The sequence below is a fragment of the Ziziphus jujuba genome, chromosome 9 (assembly GCF_031755915.1).
Source record: "Ziziphus jujuba cultivar Dongzao chromosome 9, ASM3175591v1".
In the NCBI taxonomy this organism is placed as follows: Eukaryota; Viridiplantae; Streptophyta; class Magnoliopsida; order Rosales; family Rhamnaceae; genus Ziziphus; species Ziziphus jujuba.
Window position 1 is genome coordinate 21,790,632 of NC_083387.1, and position 21,535 is coordinate 21,812,166.

At 33.6% G+C, this 21,535-nt stretch overlaps 4 protein-coding genes across 15 annotated transcripts; 2 read left to right on the forward strand and 2 right to left on the reverse strand.

The window, feature by feature from the left end:
- The first annotated feature begins 382 nt into the window (after positions 1-382).
- Positions 383-6,101, forward strand: LOC112492532 (acetylserotonin O-methyltransferase-like). 10 transcript variants are annotated; one of them, XM_060811527.1, is made up of 5 exons: positions 383-1,433; positions 1,600-3,886; positions 4,412-4,542; positions 5,013-5,164; positions 5,619-6,101. In XM_060811527.1, the coding sequence occupies exons 1-2, from the start codon at positions 663-665 to the stop codon at positions 1,903-1,905; spliced, it is 1,077 nt and encodes a 358-aa protein (XP_060667510.1). In that variant the 5' UTR covers positions 383-662; the 3' UTR covers positions 1,906-3,886; positions 4,412-4,542; positions 5,013-5,164; positions 5,619-6,101. The 10 variants fall into 10 exon arrangements, with proteins under 10 accessions (XP_060667510.1, XP_060667508.1, XP_060667511.1 ...); XM_060811525.1 differs by having other exon boundaries at positions 5,631-6,101; XM_060811528.1 differs by having other exon boundaries at positions 5,643-6,101.
- Positions 6,102-8,084: 1,983 nt separating this feature from the next.
- LOC107419466 (uncharacterized) lies at positions 8,085-10,151 on the reverse strand. Of its 2 annotated transcripts, none has more exons than XR_009634209.1 (2): positions 9,349-10,151; positions 8,085-8,429 (listed from the first exon to the last, which is right to left on the reverse strand). XR_009634209.1 is itself a non-coding variant. In XM_060811520.1 (2 exons), exons 1-2 carry the CDS (start codon positions 9,372-9,374, stop codon positions 8,581-8,583), a joined length of 402 nt encoding a protein of 133 aa, XP_060667503.1. In that variant the 5' UTR covers positions 9,375-10,151; the 3' UTR covers positions 8,085-8,580. The 2 variants fall into 2 exon arrangements, 1 of the variants encoding a protein (XP_060667503.1); XM_060811520.1 differs by having other exon boundaries at positions 8,085-8,956.
- Positions 10,152-10,296: 145 nt separating this feature from the next.
- On the forward strand, positions 10,297-15,921 carry LOC125421440 (protein ALP1-like). 2 transcript variants are annotated; one of them, XM_060820283.1, is made up of 6 exons: positions 10,297-10,527; positions 10,628-10,699; positions 11,103-11,159; positions 12,921-13,438; positions 13,527-13,752; positions 13,831-14,412. In XM_060820283.1, the coding sequence occupies exons 4-6, from the start codon at positions 12,926-12,928 to the stop codon at positions 14,280-14,282; spliced, it is 1,191 nt and encodes a 396-aa protein (XP_060676266.1). In that variant the 5' UTR covers positions 10,297-10,527; positions 10,628-10,699; positions 11,103-11,159; positions 12,921-12,925; the 3' UTR covers positions 14,283-14,412. The 2 variants fall into 2 exon arrangements, with proteins under 2 accessions (XP_060676266.1, XP_060676267.1); XM_060820284.1 differs by lacking the exons at positions 12,921-13,438; positions 13,527-13,752; positions 13,831-14,412 and adding exons at positions 14,477-14,832; positions 14,936-15,921.
- Positions 15,922-19,603: 3,682 nt separating this feature from the next.
- Positions 19,604-20,965, reverse strand: LOC125419551 (pentatricopeptide repeat-containing protein At4g16390, chloroplastic-like). Its single transcript, XM_060811228.1, has 2 exons — positions 20,146-20,965; positions 19,604-20,041 (listed from the first exon to the last, which is right to left on the reverse strand). The coding sequence occupies exon 1, from the start codon at positions 20,963-20,965 to the stop codon at positions 20,285-20,287; it is 681 nt and encodes a 226-aa protein (XP_060667211.1). The 3' UTR covers positions 19,604-20,041; positions 20,146-20,284.
- Between the last annotated feature and the right edge of the window lie 570 nt (positions 20,966-21,535).

Sequence of the window (21,535 nt, forward strand, 5' to 3'; positions counted from 1 at the left end):
CGTTGTTGAAAGTGCTTTTAGCCCATTTGAGCGCCTTTAACGCTTAGTCACAGTTTCTTGCAAAAGATGCCCTTTCATCTTATGGTTGGAGATACAAATTAGTAGGTGTGTGGTTTGGCCCACTCATGCTGAGTCCTCTGATCTCTGAGCCTTGCAATGTCAATCATTTTCATGCCCAGTAGTGTTCGCTGGAAAAGCAGGAGAGAGGAAAAGCAGGAAAAGTAAAATAAGGAAAAGCAGATTTTTATTGGTCATAAAAGTTAGAGTACTATTAACACCACAGTTCTGAAAAACCAAAAACTATGTTAAATACTTATAAGCGATTAATATTCTACAAAACAAACAAAACACAAAACAGACAAACAAGCAAGTTAATAAAGATAAAGAAAAAAATAAAAAGTAAAGAGAGAGATGCTCTGCTAATAACCTTGACATGTGCAAAAAGGAATCTTAACATGCCCACCAACAATTCATTTTTTGTCCGTACTATTTTATTAACAACTCATACACTGTATGTTTTGGGTTTTTAATCAAGATTAAATCCCAGGCGTTGCAGCAATCCAAGGGTCATAATGTGACAATCTGTATGCAAAATATAAATTTATTGAGAGAGATCATCTAGCTCAAACAGAAATCAGAAACAGTAATGCTCCACAAGAGAAATGGAAAGAGAGCTGAAAGGGGTAGGTGAAGAAGTGTTAGATCATGAGCAAGCCAAAAAAGAAATCTGGAAATACATACTGGGATTTGCAGAAATGGCAGTGGTGAAATGTGCCGTGGAGCTTAAGATAGCCGACGCCATTGAATCACATGGAAACCCCATGACACTCCCGGAGTTAGCATCCACACTAGGCTGCTCTGCTTCCCACCTTCACCGCATCATGAGGTTCTTAGTCCACCGGGGCATATTCAAAGAGACAGCAACAAATATAGTCCAATCTTCTCCAACCTACTCACAAACCCCTCTTTCCCGGCTGCTCATGAGATCCGGACAACACAGCATGGGTTCCTTCATCTTGCTCGAGAGCTTGCCACCAATGCTGGCTCCATGGCATGGCTTGAGCAGCCGAGTACAGGGTGGAGACTCATCAGCATTTGAGGCTGCAAATGGCGAGGACTATTGGAGCTATGCAGCAGCCAATCCCGCTGTCAACCAGCTTATCAATGATGCAATGGCTTGCAATGCAAGGCTGAATGTGGATGCCATCGTTGATAAGTGCAAGGACTTATTCCAAGGGGTTGAGACTGTGGTGGATGTGGGAGGAGGAAATGGGACTACTATGGGTATGCTGATCAAGGCTTTTCCATGGATTCGAGGAATAAACTTTGATCTTCCTCATGTTATAAATGATGCAAAGGAATTTGAAGGTGTTGAGAATGTTGGAGGTGACATGTTTGATTCTGTTCCTAAGGCTGATGTTGTTTTTATCATGGTTAGTACTATTTATTAATTTTCTATTGTGCTCTTGGCACTCGATTACATATAATTTCGGCTAATACAATTACATGTAAATTCTGTTTTTCTTATATTTCTTCGCTCCATATTTTTGTTTCATTAATCTGCCATTTTTTTATTTTTTTATTTTTTAAATGGTATAGTCTGTTCTTCATGACTGGGGAGATGAAGAGTGTATCAAGGTACTAAAGAAGTGCAAGGAAGCAATTCCAGAGGAAAAAGGGAAGGTGATAATAGTAGATGCTGTTATAGAAAATGAAAAAGAAAAAGAAGAAGATGGGCTAAGTGATGCGAGATTGAGGCTGGACATAGCCATGATGGCACATACCATTACAGGCAGAGAAAGGACAATGAAGGAATGGGAATACATTCTTGTGCAAGCAGGATTTAACAGACACATAGTGAGACCCATTGATGTTGTGCCATCTGTTATTGAGGCTTTCCCTTAAATCGAAAAAAATATGGGTTGTAAAATAATTTTTGTTTTCAAATAAGTCTTTGATTGTATGTCTTAGATACATTATATCAAAATTAGCCAAAATTTATGGGTTATTCAATATGGTCCAACATGCCAAAAAGATGTAAGTTTTATAAGGAACAGGTAGCACTTAGATAATACCATGAATTTTACAGTGGGCTGCATAGTATTGCTCAATAAATTATTTACAGTAAGGATAATATTTAGTGGAGTTGTGACAACTCAAGTTAGTGGGATCAATAATGCTGCGATGCATATATGTCATAGTTACAATAATTGAGGTGTTTATTGTTTTTTAATGGATGGCAAAAAGGACAAAAGCAAAAAGACAAACAGCAACAGAGAAACAACTAGGGGAAAAAGCTAGGAATTGACAATTGCTAACATCAGGCTCTTGTTATTTTACTTTCTATATCACTCACTTTTATATCTGAAAAGTGCTAGGTAACTCGATATAACATTAAACTTCCATAAGAAATTTAACAATAAGAAACAAATAAAAATAGAATTCTTTATCAAATGTTTTGTTATGCAAGCTAGGGTTCTCATATAATTTTTTATGTTCAGGTTCTGATCCTCTATTGCTTCTCCTTTGTGACCAATAACTACTCTCATAGGTCAGCAGTGGCTAAATTGAAATTAGTATGATCCGTGAAGCTTCAAATTATGGATTATTGGGCTTGAAATATTGGTCTCATACAAAAACAATCCAGATTCCACAGTATGTTAGTTTTTTCTTAGCATACAATTAATTTTCTGTCCTTAATCTAAGGGATTAAACCCTAATTCTTAATTACCAGAGCCATAATAAAATATGCATAAAGCAAAAATACTTAAGACTTATTGTGGCTCATCCTCAATGTGAGAGTGCATATATATACACTTTGTGATGTAGATCTCCTGTCTCTCAAACACTACAAACTGAACTTTCATATAGTATCTCATTCTTCTCTAATTTTAACAACCAACGTCTAATATTTCATTATATGGTGGGGAAATTAATGCACCAAAGTACAATTATAAAAAAACCTAAAACACCTTTAAACTAATTAGGCACACAACCTAACACTTGAGAGGATAGGAATTAGTACTCACAAGAAAATTGGGTCAAACGGTGAAAATTCAGTCATATTGAAGTTGATGGATGGTCATTCGTTGTAATTATATTTGAGGCTTTTTATTTGTTTTTTTATACTCCATTTTCCCTCTTTTCTTGCTCAAGAAAAAAATAAAATAAAATAATAATAAAGAAGAAGAAGAAGAAGAAGAAGAAAAATGAAAAGAAAACACATAACAGCAAAGACACAACTAGGAGAGGAGCTAGGGAATTGATATAATAGACATCAGTTTCTACATCACCTTCACATATTCCTGGTCATGAATTTCAGAAAGAGCAGAAAACCAAAATTTTAAGTATTCCAGGTTTACTGTAATTTCTAATACGCGCACGAGTAAGGATCGAGTTCTGCACATTCTGTTAAGCTGTGAGTTTATGGGATATTTTAAAGGGGAATTTGGCCCAATACCCTTGTTTTAAAGGCTTTAATGAAAACTACCCAGCCGTTTCCAACCTTTTTTGTTTTACCCTTCTATTTTCAAATATCCCCACATTACCCTTTGCAAATGTGAAAGGAAGAATGAAGATGTAAGGTTACGCCATTTTTCCCCTAAACGGAGCATGAAGAAGAAGAGGAAGAGAAAGTGAGAGAGAATGGCGAAGCGTTTTAGGACAATCGGAGTTCTTCAGGAGGAGGAGCGAGTGGAGGAAGCATCCAAGGCTCAGCAATCAGCTCTGCCATGCCCTTCTCGGTCTTAGCCTCAGAGTCGACGAGCAGGTCTACAACAAACTCCTCCTTCCTCTTCTTCTTCTTCTTCTTCTTCTTCTCACCACTCTTCCCATTCCTCTGCTTCTCACTGACTCACTGAGACAACTAAAACAATAACCTCATCAGGTGACGATGATCATTCAGCCCCCTTAAATCTTCTTTTACTTTTTGTTCCGTTCAGTTTTTTGGGTCTGCTTTTATTTTTGTTTTTATTAGCTGTTCTGGAAATTTTGTTGATTATTACAATTGAAAATATTAAGTTAATGGATCTTATACATGGGATATAGTAATTATTAATTACTGAACTTGTTTTTAGAATGCTATTATTTTTGGGTTTTATTATTTGGGGCCAAAATCATATGCATTTTAACTGTTTGTTGATATGTTTTATTGGGCTGCGTGTGTGTGGTAGAAATTATATAATGCTTTTGCTCATACAAATGAAGAGAAAATTTTAGTAGTGAAGCTATTCCATAACCTGTTCTGTTAAAGTCTTGGATGTGTCTATATGCTCAGATCTTCCTAAGATCTTATTTTTGGCTATTTCCTATACGTCAATTACGAATTTCAATCTCCAGTTTCTCTAATCTAAGAAAATTTTATCATATATAAATACATGATATGTTGATATACTTTTAATTGGTATTTTAGGATGATGGATTTGTTATATGTATATTTTCTCTTTCTGGAAGTAATGCCCAAGATGGACATTTAGCTGCTGGTCGTAATGGTGTAAAGCGCCTCAGAACTATAAGTTCTCATCTATTTTACTCTTTGATGTGGTTAGTATTTTTCTTGAGAATGTTCTTATTCTCTTTGGTTTCTTGGATTGGTTTAAATATTCTTCTATTTGCAATTTTCAATATTTTGGTTGCTACTTTTTTGAATTTAGATATTAGCGGATTGATGCATTATGGATTTTCTTGTCACATACACCTATCAAAATCAAAGAGGGAATTGATATGAAAGATTCTCACATCCCTGAAATTTGAAATCCAATAATCTGATAAAATTTAAGTGTAATATTTTTGTAACAAAATGTTTAAATTTTTGATTTTATCAAGCATTAACTCAACATGGTTGTTTTTTCAGAGTCCATAGATTTTGTTTGATAGTATGCCTATTTTTCTAAAGCTTTAATACATGTTTTGTTTCCCTGTCTAGCTACTTTATCCTTCTGTTACTAGCCTTCTGTAAAGGAATTTTTCTGCGATATCTACCAGTATAAAAAGGTCACGTTTGTTCTTTTCAGGTCAAACAACCAAATATTTTATCATTCCTTTATAGTATGGAGACTAAAACTTTTCGTGGTAATACAACAAAGGTTGCTATCTATATTGTCATGGAGCCTGTTGTTCCACTATTAGAAAAGATCAAGGAACTAAATTTGGAAGGTACATAAAGGTATAAACAATCTGGTCTTCCTGGTTGATATTGGTTGTTTGATTGGATTAATCTGATTGCATGATACACGTAATTCTTCTTGTGCTAAAAAATGTTTAAGGTACTTGCATTAATGGTGATAGCATATGAAGAATCTTGGAGAATCTAAAACTACTCTTTGACTTTTTCTTTTGAAAATGGGAAATCTAAATCAATATTAGCCACCCTTTAGTAGGTTATTGGAAACTCTTCCTGGCCAACTTGGTTTCTTTGATTCATTTAGAGAATATGTTCTATCAGTGTGATGTTAACTTTTGTTTTAGTGCTTCTCTTTATTTAAAAATTGAAATTTCCATCTAAATGCAAACAGTAACATGTAATATCTTTTGGTTTCTTTGTATGATTGTGCATACATAGGACGTGTGCCAATCCTGTTTATCACCGTCTTGAACAATTTTGTAATGATCCTATTCAGAATGGTTTTCAGTGGTTTGGCTAGGAACATAGATTGAAGAAAATGGAGAGGAAAGTGAAGAAAATGAAAAGATTTGTCGCTGCTACAACACAACTATTACAAGAGCAAGAAGTGCTTATGAAGCTTGAGCAAACTTTGAGGAGAATGCAAGTCAATGCTCAGTTAGATCGTGTGAACTTGCTTGAGTTCCAGCAGATGGTGATGTGGCAACATCAAGAAATGAGAAATTTAAAAGATTTGTGTCCATGGAATAGAACTTTCATGCGGATGAGTTATGTTGCACCTTTTAAAGGATGCATGGTGGGTGGAATTGATTCTTCCGTTGAAGAGATATGCAAGCCAACCATTGGTGGTTCAATGCAGTTGAGAAATGTTAGTATTGAATTGGTTGTGAGTCAAGTCTTCCACAAGGCTATTTATTGTTCACAAAAGAGAATTAAAGCCATAAATTTCCACTTCATTCCATGAAAGCTGTTTTGAGCATCTAGTTTGACATTTTTTTTTTCTTTTTTTCAAAGGCAAAACTTCCAATGGTATTGAGTTACTTTCACAGCTTTTGAAAAATTCTTTTATTTGTTGATATGGTGGATGAATTCAGGTCCAATAGTCTTTTTCTTATGAAGCATAAACTTTGTCTTGTACTATGCAATTATTTTGACTACGGATGGTGAAAACATTTTATAAAAAAAATGAATACGGATGGTGCATCGGTAATTACTGATGCCAACGGTTTCATCGGTAATTACCAAAGGTGCATCGGTAATTACCGATGCTAACGGTTTTATCGGTAATTACCAAAGGCCCTTTGGTAATTACAGTTGACAAATTTTTTGATTCCCACAAGTCTCCTAATGTGTATTTCGTGCAACAACATACAAAATATACGTTCATCAATGATCTAAAAAAGCAAAATCCCCATAAAGTTCGGAAAAAGTTCTAAAATTGCCAAAAAAAATTGGTTACCATAGGACCTTCTGTAATTACCAATGAAACCATCGGTAATCAAATTACCCTTGCTGGAAAAATTACTGAAGGTTTTATCGGTAATTATCGAATGGCCTTCGGTAATTACAGTTGACAAATTTTTTGACTCCCACAAGTCCCCTAATATGTGTTTCATGCAATACATGCAAAATATGCATTTATCAATAATCCTAAATAGCAGAATCCCCATAAAGTTCAGAAAAAGTTCTAAAATTGCCAAAAAAAATTGATTACCGTAGGGTCTTCGATAATTACCAATGAAATCATCGGTAATCAAATTGCCCTTGCTCGAAAAATTACCAAAGATTTTATCGGTAATTACCGAAGGCCCTTCTGTAATTACAGTTGACAAATTTTTTGACTCCCATAAGTCCCTCAATATGTGTTTCGTGCAACAAAATGCAAAAAATACATTCGTCAATGATCCTAAACAGTAAAATCCTCATAAAGTTCAGAAAAAGTTCTAAAATTGCTAAGAAAATTTGATTACTATAGGGCCTTCGGTAATTACCGATGAAACCATCGATAATCAAATTGCCCTTGCTGGAAAAATTACCGAAGGTTTCATCGGTAATTACTGAAAGTCCTTCGGTAATTATAGTTGACAAATTTTTTGACTCCCATAAGTCTCCTAATGTGTGTTTCATGCAACAATATGCAAAATATACATTTATCAGAGATCTTAAACAGCAAAATCCCCATAAAGTTCGAAAAAAGTTCTAAAATTACCAAAAAAAATTTATTACTGTTGGGCTTTCGGGAATTACCGATGAAACCATCGGTAATCAAATTACCCTTGCTGGAAAAATTATTGAAGGTTTCATCGGTAATTATCGAAGGCCCGACGGTAATCAAATTTTTTCGGCAATTTTAGAACTTTTTTCGAACTTTATGGGGATTTTGCTGTTTAGGATCATTAATGAATGTATATTTTGCATGTTGCATGAAACACACATTAGGAGACTTGTGGGAGTCAAAAAATTTAAAAATTAACAACTGATAATTACCATTGATCCATCGGTAAATTTTCCATCAAGTAGTAAAAGAATTAATTGGATTACCGACTTTTTTCATCGGTAATACCGATTGCCCATGGGTAATGAAGTTAATTTGTCATTTTTTTACTTCTTCCAACGCTTTTTTTTTTTTTACTATGTTATTTGAATTAATGTATATTAATCCAATCCACGTACAAAAATAATTAATTTCGTTGCTACTACATGTAATTCTGTATAATATCAAATGTTTAATGAATCTAAACCCTATAAACAGACACCTGCTGAAGATGTTTTAAAAGTTTTAGCAACTCTATTTTGTCATCTTTAAAGGGCAAACAATGAAATATAATCTAGAGGTTCCATGTACATATAGAGTTGTTAAACATAAATTAAAAATAACATAAAATCCTATGACACCTGCTGCGAAATTACAAAGCCACTAATATTTTACAGCGAATAGAAAAATACAAGTGACTGATATCTCAAAATAGGTAATAGCAACATATCAAATGTTCAATTTTTAAAACAATAAGTTTTTGGTTCATCAACTCAAGGCTAATATTAGTAGTACTTCTCAAAATTAAGAAAAGCTACAACCATGCAAAAAGAAAAATAGATGCGAGGAATTTATAGACACATCTGTCTAATGACTTCGCCCCAAAACTTACTATGCTTGTTCCTATAATCTTACAGTCAGAAGCATAAATTAAGAAGGACACCATCGGATATGGTGAGCTCAGTAATATGTTGAAAGTGTTCGGTGGTGTAGCAAAGATGGAAATTGAATGCCAAAAGACCAAAGCCAAAGGTCTAACTCCACACTAAGCACCTAAATACAAAAGATAAATAAATAAATAAATAAAAATAATGGGAAAACACTAAGAAAACAAAGAGAAAGATTATATATACTATTGGAAAAAAAAAAAGGAAAAGAAAAATAATAAAAAGACATACATTGATCTAAACAAAAAGAGTGAAAATCATTGAAATACCAAAAGGAAATATACAAGTACAAAATTGCTAGAAATGTCAAAGGAATTCAGCAACACTTGCTTCCCTAATTTTTTACTGATCAACTCCTTCATCCTCTCCACAGCATATATGGAGCAAGTCCATAGCTTAACTTCCTCCTCACTGCCTGAATCTATTTCATTATTAGCCACAATCAATTTGGCAAGCTTTGAACTGTATTTCAGCACGTCAAGTTGCTGAAGAACCGCTGGAACAATATAATCGACCATAATAGTAATGCATATCCTTGGCCTTGGAATGCACCCCACAAATCTGTGGCAGATATTTGTTCTCTTTTGTACAAGAATATTTGCTGTCCTTTGTACACTAAGTGATCCTAGAAGCCTAGAACATTTAAAGGAAGTCAATATACAGAACTAGTTTCATTTACATATAGCCCTTAGAAACTTTTTATGCAGCCATCTAAATGTATTTTTCTATGTAACAACTTGGTACATATGACATAAAACCTTAAAACAATGAGTTTTCAAACAAAACCTTACATGAATGCATTACAAAGCAAGTATTGTGTGCTAAGTGACAATAGATATATCTTTCTACACTCATGTAACCTTTTATAAAGGGGGTAACCCAATCAAGCCCAAGCATGTGAAATTTCAGACAACATTCCTATAGTATCAGACTTACAAACCTATATTAATCATAATGAGAAACAAGATCATATGCAATTGAATAAGAAATTAACTTATTTCTTAAATAAAATAAATGTTGTTTACCTTAACTTTGTAGTCAGGATAGTCATTGAGAGCCTTAAGGAAGGAAGGAGTGTTGACCTTAGCAATCCAACGAGCAGCAACAACTATCCCAGAATATGAAAATCCCACCATCATGCAAAATAAAAGAGAGGAAAGGTACCACTACACCACTAGCTGTTGTTAGTGTATCTTTGATGCTATGGGTTCCATAAATCAATAAAAGGAAGCATTTTGAATCTTTATCAAAGGAAGCATTTTGAATCTTTATCACATATAATTGTGAAAGTAGGCTTCAGGAGCTGCAAGCATTATATTACTCAGTAACTGATACTAACCCACATCCAAATCTAGATCAGAAAGCCTAATTCAAGGGTAATTTAGGCATTCTGATTAAGAATGATTTGAAGCTATACATACCCCAGCTTTGGGCTTCTGAAGGAGCACATCTTCTTGAGAGTAGCCAGTGGATTCTTAAAACACCAGGAACGGCTTCTTTGAGAAAAGAATATACACTTGCAACTTGCAGATACAATGCCTTAAGAAATAATTCAATTCAGCAATTATTTCAGGCCTTTGAGCTCTACATTGTCGGTATCAGCATATAAATTTGCAAGTTGCAAATTACCCTACAATGCACCAATTACATATCAAGGCCACCGATATAGCAATATTAGCTAAGAATTCACACAGAAAAAATTAAAAAGACGTAAATTTGATTTTTCACGGAGGAAAGGAAAAAAGAGGTCGAGCAGGATTTTTAATGGGATTATTTGTGGGTTTTCTCAGGCAAGAAGAAAGAAAGGAAAGCAGAGGTGCAGGAACTCGGAATTATTGGCTTTGAGAATGAGAAAAGGAAAGTAAAGTAATTTTTTGTTTTTATTAGGGGCAAAATAGGAAGCAAGGGGTAGATAAAAAAACTTGACAAAGAAGGGGTAAATATCATTAACCCTAAAACCCTTGTGTGTTTGGTTTGTTGGATTGGCCAGGATTGGATGGGACACAGTCCCAGTCTGCTGTTTGGTTGATCATTTTGAGCTCGGGACAGATGTAACCGAAACAGTAAATTAATCCCAAATGATCAGGACACAGCTGACCCGTCTCTCCCCCTAGGTCATTTTTGTCCCAAACTCAAAAAGCCCTTGTTCTCTCGCTTATCGTTGCCTCGCATGGAAGATCAAAGGAAAAATCACAGCTCGGTTGGTGAGTATCTCTATCTACATCTCTATATCTGTTTTCTTCTCTGCATCTCTATCTGTTTTCTTCTCTATTTCTTCCTGTATTGTGACATTTCTTCGTATAGGCCATCTACTATAGTCGATCTGGAGAAAGGGCTTCCATTTGCAAGCAAAACCCCAAACTGCAAAGAACCCAGGTAAGTGTCATCTGTCTCTCCTCTCTGTGTTGTTGTCGTGGGATCTCGCCGATATATCTTTAAAAAAAAAAAAATTTGCTTAAAAATGTTACCCAAAAAATCGTTAGTTTTTTCTCTGCCTGTGGGAAATTTTTTTCCCTCAATTTGTGTTTTCTTTCGGGTTGGGAAAGGGCTTCCATCTCCTCTCTGTTTTATGTTGTCATGGGTGTGGATTTGAAACCCACTTTTGATCTCTCACCGAGATATCTGCATATACAGATGTTTTCTAACCATTTCCATTTTTGTTCTCAAAAAAACTTGCATTTTTTGGTTCATGTTTTAAAACCCAAAAATCTAGTTTTTCCTTTCTTCTTTCTGGTGATGCGATAGACTAATTGCCTCTTGTTCCCAAACTCGTGTATAGGCCATCTTATAGGCGGATTCCATTTGCAAGCAAAGCCCCAAACTGCAAAGAACCCAGGTAAGTTTCATCTGTCTCTCCTCTCTGTTTTGTTGTCGTGGGATCTGTCTCTCCTCTCCTCTCTGTTTTGTTGTCGTGCAAAGAACCCCAAATTGTTAGTTTTTTCTCTGCATTTGTGAAATTTTATTTCCCCCAATACAAATTATTGCACCCAAGATAATCTGCAAATTTTACACACTGCCTGATGGGTTCCAAAACAAAAACCTTCACCTAAACACTTTCACTCTATATTTTCACAAAAAAAAATATACTGAATTTTTATGATAGGACTGTGTTAAGCATTATTACTGATAGGACTTGAAAATGGTAAGGCTACACAGATCAGGATGAACAGCAAAATAGTTTTCTTCTGCTCTGTGTTTCGTTGTTTAGATTTATTCCTGTACGCTTTAGTGGAGAAGCTCTTGCGAGTCTCTTTGCTGCACGGGGCAGTAACAACAAACCACACATTGCAGATATTAGTTTCCAAATCACAGCAGAATTTGCCAAAATGCTTGCAACTATTTCTAAATGTATGATGTATATTTATCTCTATGGCACTTGTGTTGTGCATTTTTATGAACAAAATATCCTATTTTTGAAATTCAAATGGTCATGGTGTATCTCTCATCTGTCTTGCTGCACAGTGGAACAATATGTTTCTTTATGATGAAGTATTAAAAATTCACCTATTTCGTAGAAGAGCTCGTTAATATTTTCTGCAGTCTTTGCTGATGTTTCAATGAAGAACATTCCATTCTCTTGAGCATATTGCTCCCCCTCCTGCAATCATTTACAATAAGTTAAAAAAATATTGAAAGTTTTTACAATGAAAGTTTTGGACTGATATAGCTGTGCTTCAAACTACGTTAAAGATGTTATGCTACTTTCATGCACACCGTGTAAAAATATTGAAATAATACGAGGCGTTATGCTAAAATTAATTCCTTAAAATAATACAATTTTAAAAGTAAAAGAAAACGAGCTATAAAGGTGTGTTTCATCGTTGACCACTGCAAATTACAGAAAAAAATATATTGACCATGATCATTAAATAAACTATAATATATATATATATATATATATTGATCATTACAGTCATGTATGCTTATAATTAAAAAATTCATCCTTGGAAAAAACATTTCTACTATCGTTGACCACTGCAAATTATATTGACCATGATCATTAAATAAACTATAATATATATATATATATATATATTGATCATTACAGTCATGTATTCTTATAATTAAAAAATTCATCCTTGGAAAAAACATTTCTACTATCGTTGACCACTGCAAATTACAGAAAAAAATATATTGACCATGATCATTAAATAAACTATAATATATATATATATATATATATATTGATCATTACAGTCATGTATTCTTATAATTAAAAAATTCATCCTTGGAAAAAACATTTCTGCTATCGTTTAATCTATTTCTATATATGAAAATCAAAGTTTGGATGCTTTTTTTGTTTTTTTTCCTTTCTTTTTTGGTAACAAGTTGGATCCTTTTATTATTCACCAAAAAAAAAAAAAAAGGTTGGATCCTTTTATGTGTTGGAAAAGTGACATGACATTATTGCCAATATTTACCAATTCTCAAATTGAGTTATTTATTTAGCATGCTGATAAATAGATGTATATTGGAATTGATTTGCGTTGTTTAGTCCAAAGTAGTTTATGTTTATCAAATTTAATATGCTATTTATTTATTTATTTTTCTTGAAGCATTTTTTTGTTTTTTATTTTATTATTTTATTTTTTTGTAGTACATATGGATCGAAGAAAAGTCGCTGCATTCCTTTTACTTCCAAATGATTCACAATTAGAGTCTTTTTGTACGGCTTTTATGTTACTTTTGCTTATGTATATGTACTGGGCATATATAAGGCGAAATGTTAGAGGTTATAGAAATCAATTACCTAGGAATGCAGAATTGCGTATGTCTTTTCTAAATAGTCTGCTAGATAATGATGTTAATTGTATTAGTCAGCTTAGGATGGATAGGAGAACATTTGATACTTTATGTCAGTTATTAGACGATGATGGATATGTTAAAAGTGATGGCATTGTTACATTGCAAGAGCAAGTGTGTATATTTCTGCACATAATTGCTCACCATACCAAGAACCGTACAATTATCACTAGATTTTTTAGATCGGGAGAGACAATAAGTCGATATTTCAATTCTGTGTTGCATGGAGTACTGCGCTTACATAAGATTCTGTTGAGCCCTCCAAAACCAATATCAGATAATTGTTTGGATGATAGATGGAAAGTATTTAAGGTACGTTTGTGGAATAGCTTCGTTATTAATATTATAGTTCAATTAGTTGGAACATTATCTGATGTTAGTAACTTTGTTAATGGCGTAGAATTGTTTGGGAGCTTTAGATGGAACTTACATTAAGGTGAATGTACCAGAAATCGATAAGCCAAGATATCGTACAAGAAAGGGTGAGATAGCCACAAATGTTTTAGGTGTATGTAATCCAAATATGGAATTTATATTTGTATTACCTGGTTGGGAAGGTTCCGCTTCAGATTCAAGAGTACTCCGTGATGCATTAAGTAGGCCAAATGGGTTAAGAGTACCAACTGGTAAGGCTAATTTTTTAAATTTAAATTGTAGTAACCAACATTGCATACACTAATAGGAGATATGTTTTTGTTTTTTAGGTTGTTATTACTTAGTGGATGCTGGTTATACTAATGGTGAAGGATTTCTTGCACCATATAGAGGAACAAGATATCATCTTTCTGAGTGGAGAGAGGGCTGTGCACCCATAAATCACGAAGAGTATTTCAACATGAAGCATGCATCTGCTAGGAATGTCATAGAAAGATGCTTTGGGGTTCTTAAAAAGCGGTGGGCAATTTTAAGAAGTCCATCTTTCTATCCTATTGCAACACAAATCAAGATCATTACCGCATGTTGCCTTATACATAATCTTATTAGAAGAGAAATGATAATTGATCCTGGGGAAGTTGAGTTTGATGGGAGTGAAGATGTTGCCGTTAGTACTGACGATGACATTATAGGATCGATTTCTTCCTCGGACCAATGGACTAACTGGAGAAATGATTTAGCTAAGCAAATGTTTGCTGAGAGGAGATGTCATGGACATTAGTGGTCGCATGTTTTAATGCTCTTGTAGATGTTTTATTTTATACTGTTTGTTAAACATCTTGGATCATTTGTATGAAAACCAATTTATATTATATGCCATTGTTGTCATATGTGAATGATTTTTCCTTATTTTCTTGCTGTTATTTGCTTGCTGTTATTGTATTGTTGAAATCATAAAAATTTGTATTTTAATAGAAATGGAAGTTGGAGGTAGCAGTCACGATATCCGAGGGATTGAATCTAGACGTACATGGAGCAAAGGGGAGGAAGATGCTTTGCTGCTTATTTTAAATGAGGTTGTAGCTAGTGGGCAGCGGTGTGACACCGGATCATTCAAGCCTGGCACAATTACTATGATTGAGAGGCGATTGGCTGAGATATGTCCTAATTCGGGCTTGCGAGCAAATCCACACATTGAGTCAAAGCTGAAAAAGTGGAAGAAACAATACGGTATAATATATGATATGCTAAACAAAAGTGGCTTCGGATGGAATGACTCTCTTAAATGTGTGGACGTTGATAGTGACGAAGTTTGGAAAGCATATGTGCAGGTTTTGAAAATTTGGACATCAGTTTTCATTGAATTTTTTCACTTGATATATGAAGTTATGTTTTTCTATTGTTTACAATTAAAAGTTTGTTTTTTTATTTTAGAGTAACCCAAGTGCAAAGGCATGGAGAAGTAAACCGTTTCCGCTATATGAGAGGCTTGCTAGTATTTTTGGAAAGGATCGGGCAACAGGACATGGAGCACAAACTCCAATTGATATGGTCAATGATTTGAATTTGAAGAGTGGAAATGAACAATTTAATGATGTATGTTCTCCAATGTCTGTGAATGAAATCCATAGTGAACCGTCTACCCGACCCAAATCAAAAGGTAAGAGAAAATCTGGAATGAAGGATGATGACATTGTGAGCGGGTTTGGCAATGTAGCAGAGAAATTGTTTGATAAATTGGCTGCAAAGTTAGATAAATCGGAAGCCAATTATCCACAATACTTAGCTATGGAGCTAGACAGGTTAGGCTTCTCTGTTGATGACAATCTCGAAATCTCTAAGGCAATGAGATTGGATCCATCGAACGTTGAGGTTTTTAAGATTATTAGAACGGATACGGGCAAGATTGAATTTGCTAGAAAATTTTTAAATTACTAGGTGTTGCTGTGTATCATATATTTAAGACTATGTATGAGGGGATAATAACTATGAACACTTGGATGTGAACTTTATGGACATATGTTGTATGGTCGTTTATGGACATGTGGTATGGTAATGGATGTTAGTATTTAATTATGTATGTAAAGACACTTATATGAAGCATGTGTTATGTTTTAGTGTATTAATATGCACCTGATTGATTTAGTTAATTGTTATTTTGTCTAATTTTATTATTATCTTATCATATTATGTTATAATTTATTATAATATGCAGGAACATTAAATGGCAAGGAGAAGAGTTTATGTTGTGTTTGAAGGTAGACAACCAGGAATATATAATTCTTGGCCTGAATGTCATCAACAAGTGCAAGGATTTAAGGATAATTTATATCAAGCATATAATACAACTGAAGAAGCTGAAATAGCATATGCTGAGTATGTAGAACGAATGATGAGGAATCTAAATGAGGCAAATCCAATACAACCTATCACCGCACATACACGTGCCAACTTGAATAATGAGTGGCGTAATGGTTTTATAATCGGATGTTTGTTTGGATTACTATCAATGGGTGTATTTACTTATTTGGCATATAAGTAAATTATTGGTGTAAAATCAAATATATACATTTGTATGGAGACAAGTATGTGAAATCGTACTTATCAACAAGTTTTTAATTAAATATGATGTTAACTTTATTTATTTGTACATATGATTTAACATATTATAATATCATTTTAATTTGTTTTGAAAACCATATATTAACATAATTTGTGGGTGTAAAAAAAATTACAATTTAATTACAATGTAAAAACAAAATTACAATTACAAAATTTCATTACTTAACTTTATTTCTCATTAATTTTTATTTATAAAATATTATGTTATAATTTAATTTTCATTTAATTTTAAAATTACAAATTAATATAGTTTGTGGATGTAATAAAAATGGTAAATGAAATATGTAAATAAACTTTATATCAATTTCCAATATTAATTAGGTACATTATTTTTTATTGTAATTATAAATAGAATTTTATAATTTTTCTTTTAAAAAAAATTAAAAAATTTTAAAATAGTCCAATCCAGTCTAATCCTGCACCAAACATGGAACAGCTAGTCCATCGTTCAGTCCGGATCTATACCAAACATAGGACTGCACTACTATATCCTGTCCGATCCGATCCGATCCGAACCTATCCTGTCCGATCCAGTCCGATCCGAACCTGTCCTGCGTACCAAACGCACCCTTAACCAGTTACAAGCCCAAGGTCTAAGCCCAATTGAAACGTCCAATAAAAGCATTATATATTTGTATTTAGCTAAGCTCACGTTTGGATCAACTTAATGACCATAACTTTTTTATCACGTTCTGAATGGCAATTTTCCCCGTACAACCCGGTTTTTGTGATGCACCATCTCTAATGGAGTGGTTTTTTTCCCGAAAAATCAGGATTACAGGATGGATTCGGGACAAAGCTTTAAAATTCGGACCGAAGAGGGAAAATAAATACTCTGCCCCGAACCCGGTCCAATATATATATTTATTATTATTTTTTTTTAGTTTCATTTATTTAAAATATTATTTTCTTCTTCTCTTACAAGCTCCAACACTAAGTCCTCAACTTTGACCGCCAACATCAGTGTATTTTATTATATTTTTGTTGTATTTTGGTCATTTTATTTACATTTTATTCATAAAAAAAAATTATATAAATTTTTTTTGAAAAATTTATATGAATGATAAAAAAAAAGAGGGGGGGGGGGGGGGGGGGGGGTACGGAAACAACAGGGGGGACAGGATTCTAAAAACCGATTCCGCCCCGTTTCGTTGACATTCCTAATCACGTTTAGATTGCAAGAGTTTAGAAATGCATTTACAATATATTAAATCCCTATAGGTTCATTTTCTCATTTTAATATTTTATTAAATTCATATTAAATTATTAATTGATTTTTAACTCCCGAAACAATTAAATAATTTTTAAATCTCTATCACTACAACAATATATTGATTTTTAAATTCTAACCATTATATATGGCAAGAGAGAAAGTTAGGCTCACATTAAATCGATCTGATTTTTTTATCATCAAATTTTTTTTAATTACTCACTAGATCAATTGAAAATATATGAATTTAGTTACATATTAAAATTTTATTTAGAAAAAATAAACTTATAAGATGTTAGTGTGAACTATAAATGTATTTTTATTTAAATCTTAACTATTAAAATAATTTAATAATTGATAAAGAAAGTTTTAATAATAAAACTATCAGATCAATCTGACATGATTGTGTATATATATATATATATATACACCCTTGCCACAATCATTTTATGTAACAAAATTTTTATTTCTAACCTTCTTATTCCTTTGTCCACCTTATGATCAAAATGTGTAACACGAGGCAAAGGTATGTCAAGCCACCTCCATCACTCTTTCTCATTTTACATAACAGCAAGGGAATTCAATAATTGGACGAAGGTACAAATTTGGATTGGACCCAAACAATGAGTAGGGGTAAAATACACCACATTACTAAAAATTTGGTTCAAAATAACGAGGAGAGTCGATTTTATGCTTTCTAAGTCTACTGTCTACCTATAGTTTCAATGGCACTCATTTGGGAACCTTAACAAACCAGAAAAGGGTTTGTACAAAGACCAAGATTGAAACTTCACCATTTACTTCATATGTAAATCTTAAGAAACAAGTAAATTATGGCCCTGTTTGTTACGACTTATGGAATGCAGCAGCATTTGAGAATGTTTGAGCAATTTTTTTGGAATAGTTTTTGGCCTTTAGAATGGTTAAAAAACCAAAGTGAAATGTTAACTTCTCGGAACATTTATGATGTAGAAGTTGTAAAAAAAGCATAATCAAAAATTTATTGGAAATAGTACCTATCGATATTATGGAATTTTACTTTGTTATGTTTTAGTGTTTATTTCATCATTTATTCAGTTTTTGTTTAATTACGAATAAGATTTCCTATAATCCTAAACAATTGGAGGCAAATTAATCATTCCTTCTGTTTTTCTTTCACCATTCTTTTCCCTCTCTTCTAAGTTCCTCCATCACAATGTCTTGTGTTCGACAATAAATAATAATCCAAGAGTACTGATATTTGAGTTCCATAACATTTATTGGAAACTCAAAGTATTTGGTATAAAGGGCAAGTTTCCGTATCACTTTTCCTTGAGCTATGTAATTTAGGCTGCAATACTTTGCCTTACATAATTTGGTTTATCCATTATCTATGTTCGTTCTTCAAAACCATCCAACCCAATTTAATTTGCGAGTACAAAAAAGTGATGATTTCAGAGTCATAATATAATTCATAGTAAAATAGAAGTTGGAGGTTTTTTCTTTTAATTTTTTTGCAATAAAATAAAAAAACACATATTTTTATTGCTAATTTTGTTGCTAATTTTGCAATAAACTTCTTCTAAAGCATACATATTTAAGAAAAATATTTTTTTTTATTTTTTCAATCTTAGAAAATAGGGAGACTCGAAGTAAGAAAAAAGAGTTAGTTAGCCAGCTTGTCCCTTAAGGGGGCGTTTGGTACGCCGGATAGGTCCGGATTGGACCGGATCGGATATGATAGGTTCGGATTGGACAGGATAGAATAATACAGTTCTATGTTTGGCATAGTTCCGGACTAAATGGTAGACTAATTGTCCCATGTTTGGCATAAGATGACTGGATTGGACTATTTTATAATTATTATTTTTACTTTTTTTTAAAAGTGAAAATTTTAAAAATTATATTTATATTTATTAAAAAAATATTATATTTAATTAAAATTGTAAATATTATATTTGAAAAAAATATGTCTTGATGACACCTAATTGACACAAAATTGTAGGCCAATATCACACCTGGATTTTTAAGCAGTTGATTACACCTAAATCCACATGATTTGTAGTCAGGCTCAATTAATCTCTCTCTACACTGAGTCTAAGATTGGTAGGTAACTCATCTGAATGTGCTGTTTTCTCATTATGGATGGAATAAGTTCTGCGAGGACCATTTTCATAAGCAACAAAGAAACAGAACTTTGATTGGTGGAATAGCTGTTCCCATAAACACATTTTAGAAAAGAATACCAATTTGACCAAAAATCAAGCTGCAGACTAATCCGAAGAAAGGTAAATGCAATTCCTTTCCTAATCAACCATTCACTCATCATAATATGTGCAGTAAGTTTAAATGAATACAAAGCCAGCAAGACATAGTATGGTAACAGAGAAAATCTTTACAACTCCCTGAGAAAAGGATTGAGACTAGAGAGTAGCATGTAACTGCAACCTCTATACAATGCCATTTTATTTAAAATTGCTGTTTTTCTGTACTCTTTTAACCATTCCATACTACCATCTTCAATGACGGAACACCTGCCTACTCTCCTATTTACCTCTGTGTGATCAGAGAGTAAGAAAGAATGTTATATTAATCTACAACAAAAAAAAAAGGCATTGAAAAAGAAGGTTTCTATTAACATTTTCCTTGTCTTTAGTAGCTAACTCAGATGCCACAGCAGCAGTCATAAGAGAGTCAAATTTCTTAGACTTCCCCAGCACAATCTCAATCTGAAAGAAAAAGAGAAAGATTTCAGCAGCCAAATAAAATATACCATAGGAATTTTATAAAAAAATTGTTCATAAATTAGAACTCCCAACTATGGACAACTAACCTTGGCATCCAATTTGGGGAAAATCCATTCTCAGTCATCTCTTTGTAAATCTTCTTGGCGTGCCAAGGCCTCTTAGCTCTTCCCATAGCATCCAATAAGGTGTTATAAATAACCAAATTTGTCTTGGCCCCTATAGCCTTCACTCCTCATAGACATTCAAACACCCGTCGAAATTCCCTGACTGCCCATGAATTTTAATCAAAGTAGAGAATGTCACCGGATCAATGCACCATTTCTCTGTTCCAGCACGATCATACAAGCTGAAAGCCATATCAACATTACCAGCACGACCATAAGCATCAATCATTGCCGAGTAGGTAACATCATCTGGATCACATCCAAAAGTGGGCATTTTCTCAAACCACTCAACAGCCTTATCAGGGAAAGATGACATCCTAGCATACCTAATCATAGTTGAAAAGGTAACATTATCAGGTTTAACACCTCTCTCAAGCATTTCATCAAACAGCTTCTCTGCTCTATCCAAGTCCTTACATTTCCTAAACACCTTCAACGTTACGTTGTAAAGAATTACTTCCCTCTTAGGTTTCAATTTACTTTGAAAGAACTTAAGAGCAAGCAATGCATTTTTAGGATTAACCATATTATTGAGAACAACCACAGCATCTTGTTCTACTATTCTATCACCTAAATCCTCCAAAACATTCGCAACATCATCTTTAGTGGAATTACAAGAATTCAAAGCTTCAGCTAACCTGACTAGTTTGGTATACCGAAGATTTCCGTCGAAGCTATGAAGCTCTGGGGCTACTGGGATTGACCCAGATGTAGCTTTTTGATGAAGAACCACGTTTTCCATCTGGGGGTAGAGAATCTGCAACTTCTAGGTTCTGAGTCTCTTGCACAACGGGATCCTGTAATTTCCGAGAAATTAAAAAAATAGAAAGGAATGCATTGTGCCTTCCAAATTTGTTGGGAACCAAATGGAAAAAAAACAATAATAATAAAAAATATATGTGGAGAGAAAGGACTTACGGGGCAATGAAAGGCATGGATTCCATAAGTGAGGGAGAAAGGTGATGAAGAATCGAAGGACTCGCCAGGAAATCTCAAGGATTTGAAGGACCTGTTTGCAAATCCAACAAGTCTGGAGAGGTTGTTCGGTGAGCACATATTATATACGAGCATCAAAGGGCAAAAAAAAAACAAAAAAGAAAAAAGAAAAGAGAAACTGGTTCCATTTTAATGGAAAATTATACGACGCCCTAATTTTTGCAAATCAAAGATAAAGAAAACACATTAAAAACGAAGAAGAATATTAAGAAAATGAAGGAGAAGAAGAAGAAGAAGGAGGAGGAGAAGAAGGAAAACGTACGGACTGAAGAAGAAAAACAGTACTCACCGAGGTTTCAACTCGGAGCGATGCGAA

Excerpts from the sequence above, each read along its gene's own strand:
- LOC125421440 (XM_060820283.1), top strand. The coding sequence starts at position 12,926 with ATGGATCGAAGAAAAGTCGCTGCATTCCTTTTACTTCCAAATGATTCA. Across the intron at positions 13,439-13,526 it reads ATAGATGGAAAGTATTTAAG|AATTGTTTGGGAGCTTTAGA; the intron begins GTACGTTTGTGG and ends TTAATGGCGTAG. Across the intron at positions 13,753-13,830 it reads TGGGTTAAGAGTACCAACTG|GTTGTTATTACTTAGTGGAT; the intron begins GTAAGGCTAATT and ends TTTGTTTTTTAG.
- LOC112492532 (XM_060811527.1), top strand. The coding sequence starts at position 663 with ATGGAAAGAGAGCTGAAAGGGGTAGGTGAAGAAGTGTTAGATCATGAG. Across the intron at positions 1,434-1,599 it reads CTGATGTTGTTTTTATCATG|TCTGTTCTTCATGACTGGGG; the intron begins GTTAGTACTATT and ends TAAATGGTATAG.
- LOC107419466 (XM_060811520.1), bottom strand. The coding sequence starts at position 9,374 with ATGACTATCCTGACTACAAAGTTAAG. Across the intron at positions 8,957-9,348 it reads ATCCTGACTACAAAGTTAAG|GCTTCTAGGATCACTTAGTG; the intron begins GTAAACAACATT and ends TAAATGTTCTAG.
- LOC125419551 (XM_060811228.1), bottom strand. The coding sequence starts at position 20,965 with ATGGAAAACGTGGTTCTTCATCAAAAAGCTACATCTGGGTCAATCCCA.